The 18,159-nt window shown below is 43.5% G+C and overlaps 1 protein-coding gene across 3 annotated transcripts in view; it reads right to left on the reverse strand.

The window, feature by feature from the left end:
• Positions 1 to 15,523, reverse strand: part of LOC143275840 (scavenger receptor cysteine-rich type 1 protein M160-like) — a 134,696-nt gene extending 119,173 nt beyond the window's left edge. Inside the window, exons 1-3 of one of the 3 annotated variants that reach the window (XM_076580130.1) lie at positions 15,477 to 15,523; positions 12,819 to 12,901; positions 12,695 to 12,763 (exon numbers count right to left, since the gene is read on the reverse strand). In XM_076580130.1, coding sequence (XP_076436245.1) covers positions 12,695 to 12,758 — 64 coding nt within the window. In that variant the 5' untranslated portion in view covers positions 12,759 to 12,763; positions 12,819 to 12,901; positions 15,477 to 15,523. Of the gene's footprint in view, positions 1 to 12,694; positions 12,902 to 15,291; positions 15,408 to 15,476 lie in introns of those variants that run through there. The other 2 variants (XM_076580129.1, XM_076580128.1) reach the window with 2 other exon arrangements.
• Positions 15,524 to 18,159: the final 2,636 nt, after the last annotated feature.

Genomic DNA, 18,159 nt, shown 5'->3' on the forward strand with positions numbered 1-18,159 from the left:
CTTTGTGAAAATGAACAATCACACACACACACACACACACACACACACACACATTGAATGCACATTCCGTGTACGATCGCTGAAACACAAATGCAAACGCACACATATATACACAGACAATTATATATGCCACACACAAATGCAACGCAGTGGAATTTCTCATACACATCCCCAAGCGCGCGCACTCTCTCTGTCTCTGTCTCTCTGTCTGTCTCTCTCTCTGTCTCTCTCTCTCTCCTAATACTGAGAGGTTTTGTGAGAATCCCAGGCAAGATTTTGTCCACTTTGTAAAAAAAAAAAAAAAAAAAAAAAAAAAAAAAAAAAAAAAAAAAAAAAGTTAATGAGGATGAATACTATCTTAGCTATGTTTGCCCATTGTATGCTGACTTAAGAAGAAAAAAATACCTAGGTCCATTTATTAATGTTCGTATGGACACTCTTTTGAATGGTTTGTACAAACACACTCTTTTGAATGGCTTGTACAAACAGATGTCTCGATCAGTAGCAAAATATCTCTTCCATTCAATTAAGATCCGGTAAAAAAACAACAACAAAAAACCATTAAATATTGATTAGTGCATTAGCTTCGGTTACTGGTAGTAGTGAATGTGTTACAACGTTATAAGCTACCCTGGGGACATTTTGTTGGATGTAACTAGATGCTATGATTAGATTATTGATATGTATATTGGAGTGTACAATGAAGATATTGTTACCACTGCTTCGACCTCATCTCCAACAAACCCCAATGCAATTGTAATTATGCCTGTGGCCTATATGCAATTGAATAATTCGCATTCGCATTCTCTCTCTCTCTTTCTCTCTCTCTCTCACACACACACACACACACACACACACATACACACACACACACACACACACACACACACACACACACACACACACACGGATACGCACAAAGACACATAAAAAAACCCCACTGACATACTGCACTAACATATCTATTGTCCATTCAGCACGTGAGCTCACTGACAATCAAGTGTTCTATAGAAATAAAAGTACCGTCCTAAATTACAAATGTTTTCACAGAGAGAGAGAGAGAGAGAGAGAGAGACAGAGACAGAGACAGAGACAGAGAGAGACAGTGAAAAAGAGACAGACAGACACAGACAGTCACAGAGGAGGAGACAGACAGTCCAGGTGGAATCCTCCTTTGATGTATTTCAATCAATGGCGCTATGTATACTTACATCGTTGTAAGTTGTTGATACTTCTTGATGTTGTAAGTTATGTTCATGCGCATACACATAGTGTCCCTCCTGTAACAACTAAATCATCACGAACCACCTTCTCTTTAAACTGTTTTCTTTCTTAGAACAAACTTACTTTTGTTTCCTCTAAACCATACATTAACACTTTCCTATACTAGTATCATTGACACGCATTCCCTCTCTTTCACCCAAAAGTTCTCTTCTATCCGTCTAATAACACTTCCAGTGAACGGACGTTAAACTGAAGACTTTCTCTCTCTCTCACACACACACACACACACACACACACACACACACACACACACACACACACACAATGGGAGTGGGGGAAAGAGGTGGGAAGGGGGGGGTTAATGGCTACGATACGCATTAACTCAACAGACTAATCAATCATGCTATGAGAGCCAACCAAATGCTTAAAAACAAAGAAAAAACAAAACAAAACAAAACAACAACAACAACAACAACAACAAAAACACCCCAAAAAACACACACAACACAAACAACAAAATAAACCAACGTCAAACTGAAATGAAGCGAAAATGATAAATCATATAAACAAATCAGTAAAAAAAAAAGAGAAAAAAAAAGAGAAGGGATAATGATACAAATAATAATGATAATAATAGTTCTTCTATTGCTTCTCCTTCTCTTCCTTCTTCTTCTTCTTCTTCTTCTCCTCTTTCTTCTTCTTCTTCTTCTTCTCTTCCTACTTCTTTTTCTTCTTCTTCTTCTTCTGCTCTTTCTTCCTCTTCTTCTTCTTCTTCTTCTTCTTCTTCTTCTTCTTCTTCTTCTTCTTCTTCTTCTTCTTCTCCTCCTCCTTCTTCTCCTCCTTCTCCTCCTTGCTGTTGTCACAGGTTGTCACAGTACAGCCGTGGTCTGGTGGTTATGCTCTAGACTAACAGGGAAACCATGTGTCCCCAAGTTCGAGTCCGGCCACATACGGACCTGAATTTTTCTTCTTCTTATGTTATTTACTGCCCCTTGTTTTAGACTTTGGGTGGTGGTCTGGGTGTTCTATCTATCTATCTATCTATCTATCTATCTATCTATCTATCTATCTATCTATCTATCTATCTATCTATCTATCTATCTATCTATACACACACACACACACACACACACACACACACACACACACACACACACACACACACACACACATACACACGCACACAAAACACACACGAACGCGCGCACACACACACAAACACACAGGCTCACACGCACGCACCATACGTATATACATACATATAGAGAGAGGGTGCGTGTGTGCGAGCGTGCTTTTGTTCGCACATATATGTATGTATGCATGTATGTATGCATGCATATACATGTATATATATATATATATATATATATATATATATATATATATATATATATATATATATGCATCTATAGATATATGTGTGTGTCAATATATGTTGTATATATATATATATATATATATATATTCGGATGACAGGATAACCGAGGCCCCATATGCAGCATGCAAGAGCGCACGTAAAAGTACCCACAACTGGTAAAATTCTGTAGAAAAATCAACTTTGATGGTAAGAAGAAGAAGAAGAAGAAGAAGAAGAAGAAGAAGAAGAAGAAAAATCCAAGAAAAAAAAAAAAAGAGTGGCGCTGTGCTGTAGCGACGCGCGCCTTTTTCTCCGGTCAGTGGAAGAACAGCTTTTCTTTATTTTGTAGCAAAAGAAAGAAAGAAAGAAAGAAAAAAAAGCTATACAATGCAATATAGATACAATGCAAATGAACCCTACAAACGGATCACCCTGACATTCTTCGTTAAGGCCCATTTCCACAACGCCATAAACAATTTCAACTACCTGAGTCTCGACATACGTACACAGTCGCACCGTGTGCTGATAACAACGACAAGAGATTTAAGAGAGAGGTACGATACATGGGAGAGAGAGAGAGAGAGAGAGAGAGAGAGAGAGAGAGAGAGAGAGAGAGAGAGACAGAGACAGAGAGACACGCAGAGAGAGAGGGAGACAGACAGACAGAGAGAGAGAGAGAGAGAGACAGAGAGAGCAACCACTTCAAGTTCAGTCCCAGCCGTTGTCGACAAGGACGTGTCTGGACAAAGTATGTACGTGAGAACTCTCAGTCTCACACACACACACACACACACACACACACACACACACACACACACACACACACACACACACACACACACACACACACACACACACACCGCACATACACACACACACACACACACACCGCACACACACGGCCACACACACACACGCGCGCGCGCGCGTGCGTTCTTGCAGGGAAAAGAACAGATACTGAAACCACAGGAAAACATACATAAAATTGTGTTCGACGAACGGCAGTGGCTGGAGAAATACACAGCTGACACCAATTTTTCTCATTAATATGTTCGCAAGCTTTTCCCTTTATTTTTTTCTTCTTTCCTTCTATCTTTTTTTCTTTTAAATATATGCCGTTGTCTTCTTATTAACATCATGTGATATGCGTATAGTGGAATGTTGGCCTAGAGGTAACGCGTCCGCATAGGAAGCGAGAGAATCTGAGCGCACTGGTTCGAATCACGGCTCAGCCACCGATATTTTATCCCCCTCCACTCAACCTTGAGTGGTGGTCTGGACTATAGTCATTCGGATGAGACGGTAAACCGAGGTACCGTGTGCCAGCATGCACTTGGCGCATGTAAAAGAACCTACGGCACCAGAAAGGGTTGTTCCTGGCAAAACTCTGTAGAAAAATCCACTTGGATAGGGAAAACAAAAAACCCAAAACAACAACAACAACAACAACCCCCCCCCCCAAAAAAAAAACAACCAACAACAACAAAAAACCCCAAAAAACTGCACGTAGGAAAAAATACAAAAAGTACATGGGTGGCGCTGTCAGTGTAGCGACGCGCTCTCCCTGAGAAGAGTAGCCCGAATTTCACACAGGGAAGTCTGTTGTGACGAAAAAGAGAAATACAAATACAAATACAAATATAATTTCCCCTTATATCTAATTGTAATGAACTCAAGATGCCGATTCAAATAAGAGAATTGAAAATACAGGTAAAAACAAAACAAAAACAAACAAACAAAACACACACACACACACACACACACACACACACTACAAACACACACACACCGTACACACACACACCGTACACACACACACCGTACACACACACACACACACACACACACACACACACACACACACACACACACACCGTACACACCGTACACACACACACACACACACACACACACACACACACACACAACAAGACAGCAATGATGGGTTGGAAAATCCAATCGTCTGATATAAACTAAAGTCGGTTGAAGTAATGGGAAAGAAAAGTAGTTGAGGAGGAAGGGAGGAAGAAACGATAGAGACGAGGAGGAGGAGGAAGAGGAGGACGAGAAGGAGGAAGAGCAGGAGGAGAAAGAGGAGTAGGAAGAGGAGGAGAAGGAGGAGCAAGAGGAGCAGGAGCAGGGAGAGGAGAAAGAGGAAGAGAAGGGGTAGAAAGAGGAGGAGGAGAAGAAAGAGAAAGAGAAGGAGGAGAAAGAGGACGCGGAGGAGAAAATAAAAGAGGAGGAGGACGAGAAACAGGAGCAGAAGGAGGAAGAGGAGGAAGTGAAGGAGAAAGAGAAGGAGGAAGGAGGAGAAGGGGTAGAGAAAGGAGAAGAGTAGGAAGAGGAGAAAAGAAGAGGAGGAGGAGGAAAACAATGAGGAGTAAGAGGGAGACGAGGAAGAGAAAGTGGAAGAGGAAGAAGAGGAGGAGGAGGAAGACAACATCAAGAAGAATCATGAATAACAAACCAAGACGATTATCGAGAAACACGCACACACACACACACACACACACACACACACACACACAGAGAAGGAGATCATAACTCGCATGCAGCAAGTCTACTGAAGATCCCTACGCCACCCCCATCCCCGTCCCAGGGACATTATTGACTGACCCATGACCTCATCATTATGTGACATCACTGACTGACCCATGACCTCATTAGGTGACATCACTGACTGACCCATGACCTCATTAGGTGACATCACTGACTGACCCATGACCTCATTATGTGACATCACTGACTGACCCATGACCTCATTAGGTGACATCACTGACTGACCCATGACCTCATTAGGTGACATCACTGACTGACCCATGACCTCATTAGGTGACATCACTGACTGACCCATGACCTCATTATCTGTCCAGGGCATACTGCAACCTTTGATTTTGGTTTTAACTCTCTCCATACAAACGGCGAAAGAGACGACGTTAACAGCGTTTCATCCCAATTACCATCATCAAAATATTGCAAGCGGAACGCTCTTATACTGAAGAGGTGAATGTTGACAAAGAATACCACAATTCTGACGACGGAAGCTAAAGATTGGGCCATTCAGACACCCACTGGACATCCGAGGGGTCTGTGTAGAGGAGAAGAGAGGACTGGCCGTACTGAGTGAGTTAATTAACGTCTGCGCGTGCAGTATGCCTCTTTCACAACCGATGACACCCCACTAGGAAGTGAAGGATCGAGAGAAAGGCTGACGTGGGGGTGAAAACAGTATCAGTATCAGTAGCTCAAGGAGGTGTCACTGCGTTCGGTCAAATCCATATACGCTACACCACATCTGTCAAGCAGATGCCTGACCAGCAGCATAACCCAACACGCTTAGTCAGGCCTTGAGAAAAAAAATCAATTAGAAAAAAACAAAACAAACAACTGAATCATTTGAAAGACCAGGTTATTAATCTCTTGTCTCCAAATTCAACAGTATTTGCAGCAACTATGAAGACTGAATCCAAATTATCACAAGCTGTGACATACTGCTCTAAACGTTTGTGCCATCATCAATTAACTTATTCCACTTAACTCCCCCTGCCCTCTCCACCCCCCCCCCCACCCCACCACCCCAATCTCACCCCTCAGCTCCATCCAAAAAGTAACATAGCACACCTCATCTTACAATATTCTATCATTAACTCTCTCCATACGAACGGCGAAAGAGACGACGTTAACAGCGTTTCACCCCAATTACCACCATCAAAATATTGCAAGCGGAAGGCTCTTATACTGAAGAGGTGAATGTTGACAAAGAATACCACAATTCTGACGACGGAAGCTAAAGGTTGGGTCATTCAGACACCCACTGGACATCCGAGGGGTCTGTGTAGAGAAGAAGAGAGGACTGGCCGTACTGAGTGAGTTAATTGTCTGTATGCTTTCCTGCTTGCTATCTCAGCATGTTCAACCTCTACAAGGTTCTAGCACAGTAAAAAGGAAAATGCACAGTGAAAGATACTGAGAGACATGACATGACATGACATTTTATTGGAATAAAACAAAAATGTTCATTTCAAAAGGGTTAGAACACATCAATCAATTCAATTCAATTCACTTTCGCACGAAATGGAAGGCTTCTTACTTCGGATTATTCCCGTACATATAGGACAACAAACAAAGGGGTTGCCAGAGAAATTCAAAAAGCCAGTTTACCCTTTGCATTTTTTTTTCTTTTTGTTTTTCATCATGACTTCCCGACTTCAAATTTTGATTTATCATCCTCGATTATCACCAATCAATCTTCTGCTCTTAACTCTGACCTTTTCTCGAAACACTCTGTGCAAAAAAAAGATACTGAGAGAGAGAGAGAGAGAAAAGGGGGGGGGGGGGTGAGGGGGCGAAAGAGAGAGGGAGTGGAGAGAAAGAAAGGGGGCAAGAGAGAGAGAGAGAGAGAGAGAGAGAGAGAAAGAGAGAGAGAGGCATGAGAGATAGATAGATAGATAGACAGACAGATAGATAGATAGATAGATAGATAGATAGATAGATACTGAGAGAGAGGGGGGCATGAGAGATAGATAGATAGATAGATAGATAGATAGACAGATAGATAGAGAGGTAGAGAGACAGAGAGAGAGAGAGAGAGAGTGAGAGAGAGAGGCATGAGAGATAGATAGATAGATAGATACTGAGAGAGAGAGGGGGCATGAGAGATACACAGATAGAGAGAGAGAGGTAAAGAGACAGAGAGAGAGAGAGAGAGAGAGAGAGAGAGAGTGAGAGAGAGAGGGGGCATGATAGATAGATAGATAGATAGAGAGAGAGGTAGAGAGACAGAGAGAGTGAGAGAGAGAGAGAGGCATGAGAGATAGATAGATAGACAGAGATAGATAGATAGATAGATAGATAGATAGATAGATAGATAGATAGATAGATAGATAGATACTGAGAGAGAGGGGGGCATGAGAGATAGATAGATAGAGAGAGAGATAGATAGATAGAGAGACAGAGAGAGAGTGAGAGAGAGAGAGGGGGGGGCATGAGATAGATAGATAGATAGATAGATAGATAGATAGATAGATAGAGAGAGAGAGAGACAGAGAGAGAGAGAGAGTGAGAGAGAGAGGCATGAGAGATAGATAGATAGATAGATACTGAGAGAGAGAGGGGGCATGAGAGATACACAGATAGAGAGAGAGAGAGAGAGGTAAAGAGACAGAGAGAGAGAGAGAGAGAGAGAGAGTGAGAGAGAGAGAGGGGGCATGATAGATAGATAGATAGATAGAGAGAGAGGTAGAGAGACAGAGAGAGAGAGAGTGAGAGAGAGAGAGCTAGAGAGGCATGAGAGATAGATAGATAGACAGAGATAGATAGATAGATAGATAGATAGATAGATACTGAGAGAGAGGGGGGGCATGAGAGATAGATAGATAGAGAGAGATAGATAGATAGAGAGACAGAGAGAGAGTGAGAGAGAGAGAGAGGGGGCATGAGATAGATAGATAGATAGATAGAGAGGTGGTGAGGGGGCAAAAGAGAGAGGGAGTGGGGAGGAAAAAGGGGCCGAGAGAGAGAGAAAGAGAGAGAGGGGGCATGAGAGATAGATAGATAGAGAGATAGAGAGAGAGATAGATAGAGAGATAGAGAGAGAGAGACAGAGAGACAGAGAGAGAGAGTGAGAAAGAGAGAGAGAGAGAGAGAGAGAGAGTCTTTGACGCTTTGATATCATTGGCCATGAGGTCCTTATGACATGGATGAATGCATCAACATACTTTCAATTTATAGCAAACCATTATAGTAAAGCAAACAACGAGACAAAACAGAGTTTCTTCTTTGAAGAAAAAAACAACAACAACAACTGAATGTTAATATCCAACAGCCCACCCTACACATAATAACTCCGTTCATTCATCTATCAACAATGCACCATGCAACATATTCCAACACTGGCTACAGAAGAAAATTGTTAAACCTATCTGACCACGTAGTTATGTTTGTTGCTGACTGAGAGAGAGAGAGAGAGAGAGAGAGAGAGAGAGAGAGAGAGAGAGAGAGAGAGAGAGAGAGAGAGAGAGAGAGAGATTCAAAAACTTTATTACGCAAGGATAAAGATTTTAGGCATCGCCCAGTCTTACAATCTGCCCTTGTGACAACAATAACAATAACGACATTAACGATAACGACACAACAATAATAATTTTGTTAGCACTGCTACATCTACTGCTACTACAACGAAGAATAATCACTATGATAATCATGAACATCGTAAAAGTAATAAAACGAACGCATTCACACATTCATATCCATACACACGCACACACTCTCTCCACCCAACACACACACACACACACACACACACACACACACACACACACACACACACACACACACACACACACACACACACACACACTTATGCACAAACAGAGACATGACCGAAGTGAGAAACATATAGCGGACATAAAGAGAACAGAGAAACACAACTTTATCACTGTGCATATACAAAAGTGATTAACTTGCTGATGCAGATGTTACAGGTAATAACATCCAATTAACAGGCGAACACGTAAAAACATTAAAGCACAAAGGTAGAAATAAAATCAACACACACACACATACACACAGATCCTGTCTATCCATTCGACTACGAACTATCTAAATCTCTGATCGCTTAACTGAATGTTTGTCACTGTCATGCTGTCAAAACACACATCGAATACATATCAAATCACAATCCTGTCGTTGCTGAGAGATGGATAGGTATCTAGATTTTCAACTAAGTGAATCTGGGGGAATTTCGACCTGGGGGGGAAACATTGACCTAGGGGTACAAAGTATCCAGACAATGCAAACCTGGAAGAACCAATAGACCATGGGGAACAGAGACCTGGGGGGAATTAAGACCTGGTTGAAAGTAAAATCAGGGAAACATAGACCTGGCCGGGGAGTACAAAGACCCAGACAGAGTGTACCTGGAGGAACACAGACCCTGGGGAACATAGACCCTGGGGAACACAGACCCTGGGGAACATAGATCCTAGAGAACACAGACCCTGGGAAACACAAACCCTGGAGATCACAGACCCTGGGGAACACATAGACCCTGTGGAACACAGACCCTGGAGAACACAGACCCTGAGGAACATAGACCCTGTGAAACACAGACCCTGGGGAACGTAGACCCTGGGAAACACAGACATTGGGGAACATAGACCCTGGGGAACACAGACCCTGGGGAACATAGACCCTGTGGAACATAGACCCTGTGGAACATAGACCCTGGGGAACACAGACCCAGGGGAACACATAGACCCTGTGGAACACAGACCCTGTGGAACATAGACCCTGTGGAACACACAGACCCTGTGGAACATAGACCCTGGGGAACACAGACCCTGGGGAACATAGACCCTGGAGAACACAGACCCTGTGGAACATAGACCCTGTGGAACATAGACCCTGGAGAACACAGACCCTGGGGAACATAGACCCTGGGGAACACAGACCCTGGAGAACATAGACCCTGAGGAACATAGACCCTGGGGAACGTAGACCCTGGGGAACACATAGACCCTGTGGAACACAGACCCTGGGGAACACAGACCCTGGAGAACACAGACCCTGTGGAACATAGACCCTGGGGAACACAGACCCTGGGGAACACATAGACCCTGTGGAACATAGACCCTGTGGAACATAGACCCTGGGGAACATAGACCCTGGGGAACATAGATCCTAGAGAACACAGACCTTGGGGAACATAGACCCTGGGGAACATAGATCCTAGAGAACACAGACCCTGGGGAACATAGACCCTGAGGAACACAGACCCTGGAGAACATAGACCCTGAGGAACATAGACCCTGGGGAACGTAGACCCTGTGGAACACACAGACCCTGGGGAACATAGACCCTAGGGAACACACAGACCCTGAGGAACACAGACCCTGGGGAACATAGACCCTGGGGAACACAGACCCTGAGGAACACAGACCCTGGAGAACATAGACCCTGAGGAACATAGACCCTGGGGAACATAGACCCTGGAGAACACAGACCCTGGGGAACATAGACCCTGGGGAACGTAGACCCTGGGAAACACAGACCCTGGAGATCACAGACCCTGGGGAACACAGACCCTGAGGAACATAGACCCTGGGGAACGTAGACCCTGGGAAACACAGACCCTGGAGATCACAGACCCTGGGGAACATAGACCCTGTGGAACATAGACCCTGTGGAACACAGACCTTGGGGAACACACAGACCCTGGAGAACGCAGACCCTGGGGAACACATAGACCCTGTGGAACACATAGACTCTGTGGAACACACAGACCTTGGGGAACACACAGACCCTGGAGAACACAGACCCTGGGGAACACAGACCTTGGGGAACACATAGACCCTGGGGAACACATAGACCCTGTGGAACACAGACCCTGGGGAACACATAGACCCTGAGGAACACAGACCCTGTGGAACACAGACCCTGGGGAACACATAGACCCTGTGGAACACAGACCCTGTGGAACACAGACCTTGGGGAACACATAGACCCTGTGGAACACAGACCCTGGGGAACACATAGACCCTGTGGAACACAGACCCTGGGGAACACATAGACCCTGTGGAACACAGACCTTGGGGAACACATAGACCCTGGGGAACACAGACCCTGGGGAACACAGACCCTGGGGAACACAGACCTGGCTGAAAGTAAATTCAGGGTGAAATAGACCCTGGGGGTACAAAAACCCAGGTAAAAAAGTAAACCTGGAGGAACATAGACCTTGGCAAACATACACACAGACCTTGAGATCCTAGAGAATACAGACCTTGGGGAACATAGACCCTGGGAAACACAGACCCACACACACACACACACACTTATGCACAAACAGAGACATGAACGAAGTGAGAAACATATAGAGGGACATAAAGAGAACAGAGAACAGAGGCTGGCGAAATTTGTTCACGAATGTTTCTCTTCTTAATATGCTCATGTTTATGTTTCATTGTGTCTTATAAACTTTAAGGTTTTATAACAATAAAAAGTATTCTATTCTATTCTATTCACGGGGGAAGAACGTACACCATGCTGGAAGAGAAGTCATTGGAATAAGACGTTGGGGAACGTCCACCTGGCTACACTCAGAACCACGAAACGAACAGACGGGTGGACAAAACTACGAGCAAGCAAATCGATATGTCAGACAAAACTGATCAACGAATAATCGAATCAAAAAAGAAGAAGAAGAAAAAAAAAAAAAAGAAAAAAAAAGAAGAGAAAAAAAGAGACAACGCACAAATGAACATGACAACACAGACGTATAGACACAGACAGACAGACAGACAGACAGACAGACAGACAGACACACACACACACACACACACACACACACACACACACACACACACACACACAGAGCGAGCGAGAGAGAAAGAGAGAGGGGGGAGCTGGAGGAGGTGGAGGTGGAGGAGAAGGAGGAGGAGGAAGAAGAAGAAGGTGATGATGATGATGATGATGATGATATGATGGGAGGGAGAAGAAGAAGAAGAAGAAGAAGAAGAAGAAGAAGAAGAAGAAGAAGAAGAAGAAGAAGAAGAAGAAGGAGGAGGAGGAGGAGGAGGAGGACGAAGAAGAGGAAGAAGAAAAAGGTGATGATGATGATGATGATGATGATGATGATGACGATGATGATGAGGGGGAGGGAGAAGAAGAAGAAGAAGAAGAAGAAGAAGAAGAAGAAGAAGAAGAAGAAGAAGAAGAAGAAGAAGAAGAAGAAGAAGAAGAAGAAGAAGGAGGAGGAGGAGGAGGAGGAGGAGGAGGAGGAGGAGGACGAAGAAGAGGAAGAAGAAAAAGGTGATGATGATGATGATGATGATGATGAGGGGGAGGGAGGAGAAGAAGAAGAAGAAGAAGAAGAAGAAGAAGAAGAACAACAACAACAACAACAACAAGAACAAGAAGAACAAATGGAAACAGAAGTAGTAGCAGCAGTAAAACGGGGAGGAGAAGGAGGAGGAAGAAGAAAAAGGAGGGAAAACAAGACAAGAAACAAAAAAAGGAGAACTCGAACATGAAGCCAAAAAAAGAAAAAAAAAAAAAAAAAAAAAAAAGACAGAAAGCAAGCACAAAACCAGCCTATCTATCATTCCCCCTCACCTGGGATGACCAGCCCAACAAGGGCAAAGAGGCCTGCAGCAATCCTCCAGCCTGTCACCGACATCTTGTTCCTCCTCTTCCTCCTTCCTTCCTCCTCAACACACCCTCCTTCCTGCCCCCCCACTCCTCCTCTTCCTCCTCTCAAGTCCTCCTCCAGGAAAACCGTCCTCGGTCACTTGTTCCTGGACTGAAGATCTGGCTCAACAACTAGGGAGAGAGAGAGAGAGAGAGAGAGAGAGAGAGAGAGAGAGAGAGAGAGAGAGAGACAGGAAGAAAAGAACCATTACAATAATGTAGAGTGTTGGAGGTGCAGGGTAATGTGTGTGTGTGTGGGTGTGTGTGTACGTTTAAATGTATTTGACTGTGCTTTCATATCTGTGAAACTGCATGTTTGGTGCATATCTGTTATGCATGTGTGGGTGTATGTGTGAATGTGTGTCTTCATGTTTTACATTTATTTGCTTATTTATCATCATTGTTGTCTTATTTATTTAAAAAAAAAAATTACTACTACCTTTTTATATTATAATTATTTATTTATTTATGTAAGCTTATCTATTATTTATTCACCCTTTTTTTTTCTCAAGGCCTGTCTAAGCGCGTTGGGTTACGCTGCTGGTCAGGCATCTGCTTGGCAGATGTGGTGTAGCGTATATGGATTTGTCCGAACGCAGTGACGCCTCCTTGAGCTACTGAAACTGAAACGGAGTGTTGGGCCTAGAGGTAATGCGTCCGCCTAGGAAGCGAGAGAATCTCAGAGCGCTGGCAGTCGCCAGTATTTTCTCTCCCCCCCCCCCCCCCCAACTCCCCCATTCCCATCCACTTAGACCTTGAGTGGTGGTCCGGACTCTAGTCATTCGGATGAGAGTTTAAACCCGAGGTCCCGTGTGCTAGTATGCATATGAGCGCACGTAAAAGAACCCACAGCAACAAAAGAGTTTTCCCTGGCAAAATTCTGAAGAAAAATCCACTTCGAAAGGAAAAACAAATAAGATTGCATGCAGGAAAAAAAACACACACACAAAAAAAAGGGTGGCGCTGTCAGTGTAGCGACGCGCTCTTCCTGGGGAGAGCAGCCCGAATTTCACACAGAGAAATCTAATGTGACAAAAGGAGTAATAAAATACAATGCAATACAATGAATTTATGTAGAGAGAGAGAGAGAGAGAGAGAGAGAGAGAGAGAGAGAGAGAGAGAGAGAGAGAGAGAGAGAGAAGTGTATGTACGTTTGTACCTCCTTCGTGTTTGAACCCTCGTTCATGCTTATACGTACGCAGAGAGAGAGAGAGAGAGAGAGAGAGAGAGAGAGAGAGAGAGAGAGAGAGAGAGAGAGAGAGAGAGAGAGAGAGAGAGAGACAGAGACAGAGACAGAGACAGAGACAGAGAGAGAGAGAGAGAACGAATGAATGAATGAATGAATCTTTATTTTCCAACGGTGAAGATATTAGCACTTTGGCCGACTTACACATCTGCCGTTGTTCTAAGAGACACACAAACATGTACGCATATAAATGTAGTTATACTTAATACATGTATAATGTACGAGTATAACACAGCGTCAAACTGAGAGACACAACATCGCTCACATCTGTACGGAACGGAAGCGAGTAACACTTCGAGAGATAGATAGATAGATAGATAGATAGAGAGAGAGAGAGAGAGAGAGAGAGAGAGACAGAGACAGAGACAGAGATAGAGACACAGAGGGAGAGAGAGAGAGAAACACGTTAAAGATCCCCTGATCCATTTTTGTGGTCTGGGGGTTATGGAAACAAGAACATACACAACATGCATTCTCCGTGAAAACGGAGTATGGCTACCTACATGGCGGGGTATGACGGAATGCAGTAGCTCAACGAACTCAGAAGAATGTGAAGACAACCCCCTGATCCTCTCTTCCCCTCCCCCACCTCCTCCCCCAACCCCCAAAGAAAACACGAAGTGTTCAAACAAACCTGCACAGTTCCTTGTAGCAGAACAACCCCTTCACAAAAAATAAGGAAACGAAAATATAAACGAATATAGCATGTCAGCAGTGAGTTATTTCACTTCAGAAATGCTTTTTTATTTTTTTATTTTTTTTATTAAAAGTGCGCAAGAAATGAGCGTTTGCTCTGTCACAATACATTAATGTGCGAATCTCTTGAACCTATCCCCCGCCCCCCACCGCCCCCCCCCCCCACACACACACACAACACCTAAGTGTTAATTTACTTAAAAGTGAAGTTTGAATCGTTTTTTCCCCTCTCAATTAGCTGCTCTGTCAGAACATTAAAAAAAAAGAAGAAAACTACATTTAAACATGAACAATTGGGAACACTTCAAAATCTTGTGTGTGTGTGTGTGTGTGTGTGTGTGTGTGTGTGTGTGTGTGTGTGTGTGTGTGTGTGTGTGGAAACAGCTAAAACTCATTGGTAGCAGTCCAGAAAAAAAAGACATTCTGCAGGGAAAAAAAAATAGCGCACTTCGATGTTTAAATGCGAAGAACTGGAAACACGTTAATTTTTTAATTTTTTTTTTTTATGGGAACATACATGAAACTCATTGATACTCATGCAGACTGGGGAAAAAACGAAATAGAAAAAAAGATCTCGTACGTTTCAAAACACAAAACAATCCACGATGATAACATGTAGAAACATAACACCACCGGTAGGTACTTCAGACATTACCCAAGGAACAGTTGGTTCTTTTTTTTCCAAAGTGCACACTGTTAAATAAGCTGGGAAGTTATGACAGAGAGAGAAAGAAGAAGAAGAAGGCAGAAACAAATCCACTGTACCTGTTCACCGTGCGGGACAAGACAAGGAGGCGGCTCCAGCCGAGAACAGCATGGTACGAGATAGGTGCGAGATGTCACAGCCACACACCTACCCCTATCTCCACCCGGGGTGGCTGATAACACAAACCTTGATTACAGTCCATCTTCGTCCAAACATTATACATGCACGCTGTTGTCGTGATGATAATTTACTGACTTACACAACACACAACGCCTGTTTTCAAACCTCGAACATTATACACGCATTCTGTTGTGATGAAGAAGAAAGAGAAACACCCGTAGGTGCTGAGGTGGTTACGTTTCCCTCTTCAGTTGCAAGATTATACGGAATCTTCCTTTAGATTATCATGTGCTAGCTGTCTCCATCTCTGCAGGGTCTGTTTCCTGGCAGTCCAGTCCACTGGTGTGTGCGCTCCGCCACAGTGTAAACCAGGTCGTTGTGTTTCTTGACAATGACAACGAAGAATTTAGAGAAACACCCGTAGGTGCTGGGAAGGACCCAGAGAAGCACTGTCTCCACCCGCCCTTGGAACAACCCTGCACCACCCTTGGAGGCCTGCGCTGTGTTCACGATGGGTGCAGACACGCACAGGACACTCCATTAAGAATTCAAGAGACATAACAGAGGCAAAAGAGACCACAAGATGCAACTCGCGACAGCCTTAAAAGAAGTATCCCCATGGGTGTACCAGCCAGTATTTCATGACTGCAGAGCCCACCGGCAAAAGACACCACCCTCCAGCTGCTGAGCACACCCCCACAGACCAAACCGCCCCTGCACCGCAGACAGATGAAGACAGTGCAACTCCAGACACAGCCATACGGTCTTAAGTGCCCTCAAGAGAGAATCCCAAGTTGTAGTCATGCTGTTGTTGTGATGATAACTTACTGACTTACACAACACACAACACCTGTGTACAAGCCTCGAAGAAGTCCATTACACACTGTCCTCATCCAAAGCAGTTGGAAACGGCAGTTACAAAAAGCCTTTTGTTTTCAAAACAATAATCAGAACAATCATGATGAACGGTACATAATTTCACGACCAGAAAATGCCCATCCTCCTCCCCCCATCCTCCTCCCCCCATCTCTCACTTTTCACTGTGCAAACAAGGACAGAGACGGAAACACTCATTTGTAAAAAAAAATTAGATGATGTTTACCTGATATTTGCAATTGTATTCATCTTAGTGCAAAACATAGCAAGCAATCTCTTCCATGTAGTTCAAAGTTAGTGATTAAAGTGAAAACATCATAATCACTATTTCGTGAAATCTCGAGCTAATGGTCAGTGTGGAAAAGCATATCATTTCGCGTAATTAAGTGTTCTTGGTAAATTGTACAAAACCCCATACTATTTCTTTACGAAGAAAACATGAAAAGCCACAAGAGTAGTTCGAGGCGAAGTCGACAGAGATGAAACTCCGTCCCGCTTCTGAAGCCAGTAGCGTATTTGTATTTGTATTTCTTTTTATCACGACAGATTTCTCTGTGTGAAATTCGGGCTGCTCTCCCCAGGGAGAGCGCGTCGCTATACTACAGCGCCACCCATTTTTTTTGTATTTTTTCCTGCGTGCAGTTTTATTTGTTTTTCCTATCAAAGTGTATTTTTCTATAGAATTTTGCCAGGAACAACCCTTTTGTTGCCGTGGGTTCTTTTACGTGCGCTAAGTGCATGCTGCACACGGGGACCTCGGTTTAACGTCTCATTCGAATGACTAGCGTCGAAAAGTCTGTCTGCGAAACGTCCGGTCGACGAAACATCCGTCGGCGAAACATCCGTTGGCTAAACGTCCGGTCGGCAAAACGTCCGACTCCGAAACGTCCGGCGGCGAAACGTCCATCGGCGGAACGTCCGCACATGGGCAGTCTCTCACCACCGGAGAAGAAGCTCACAGATTCTCAGGTCTTGATCACATTTGGAAAAACCAATTCACATTTAGCGTACATAGACTGAAAAACGTGGTATATCAAAAATTAGAAAATGAATATATCAAACACTGGAAAGATAAAAGAGAAAACAAAACAAAACATTAAAGCTAAAATTTTACAATACGATTGTAGCAGAGTACAAAACTGAAACCTATCTTTTAAATATATCTGATCCAAAACACAGACAAGCTTTAACAAAACTCAGAATAAGCGCGCATGACCTAAAGATTGAGAAAGGTAGATATTTAAATATTCCACAAGAAGACAGATTGTGCAGCAAGTGTAACATACTGGAAGATGAAATCCATCTTCGTGATCATTATATTAAATATAAAACCTTAAGGCAACAATTTTTAAAAGATATTAAAAATTCGAATAACACAGAAAATATTCCCAGTCAGGTGATGCTAACAGATGCTGAATATATACAAACAAGATTAGGAAAATTTGTTTATGAATGCTGTTGCAGTTTATTGCATTAACTGATTAATTAATTGTGTATCTTTCATTCATTCATTCATTAATTTACCATTGCACTTGTGTCTTATAAACCTCAAGGTTTCATGACAATAAAACCTATTCTATTCTATTCTGTTCAGGGCTGCTTGTAGCAAGGCTTAGCACACTGCTAAGCGTTGCTCTCATGTTCTGGTCAGAGCCCCGCAAGAACATCCTGGGGCTGTATTTAGTGGAGTGATGGCCTAGACGTAACGCGTCCGCCTAGGAAGCGAGAGAATCTGAGGGCGCTGGT

Source organism: Babylonia areolata, chromosome 31 (genome assembly GCF_041734735.1).
Source record: "Babylonia areolata isolate BAREFJ2019XMU chromosome 31, ASM4173473v1, whole genome shotgun sequence".
Taxonomy (NCBI): Eukaryota; Metazoa; Mollusca; class Gastropoda; order Neogastropoda; family Buccinidae; genus Babylonia; species Babylonia areolata.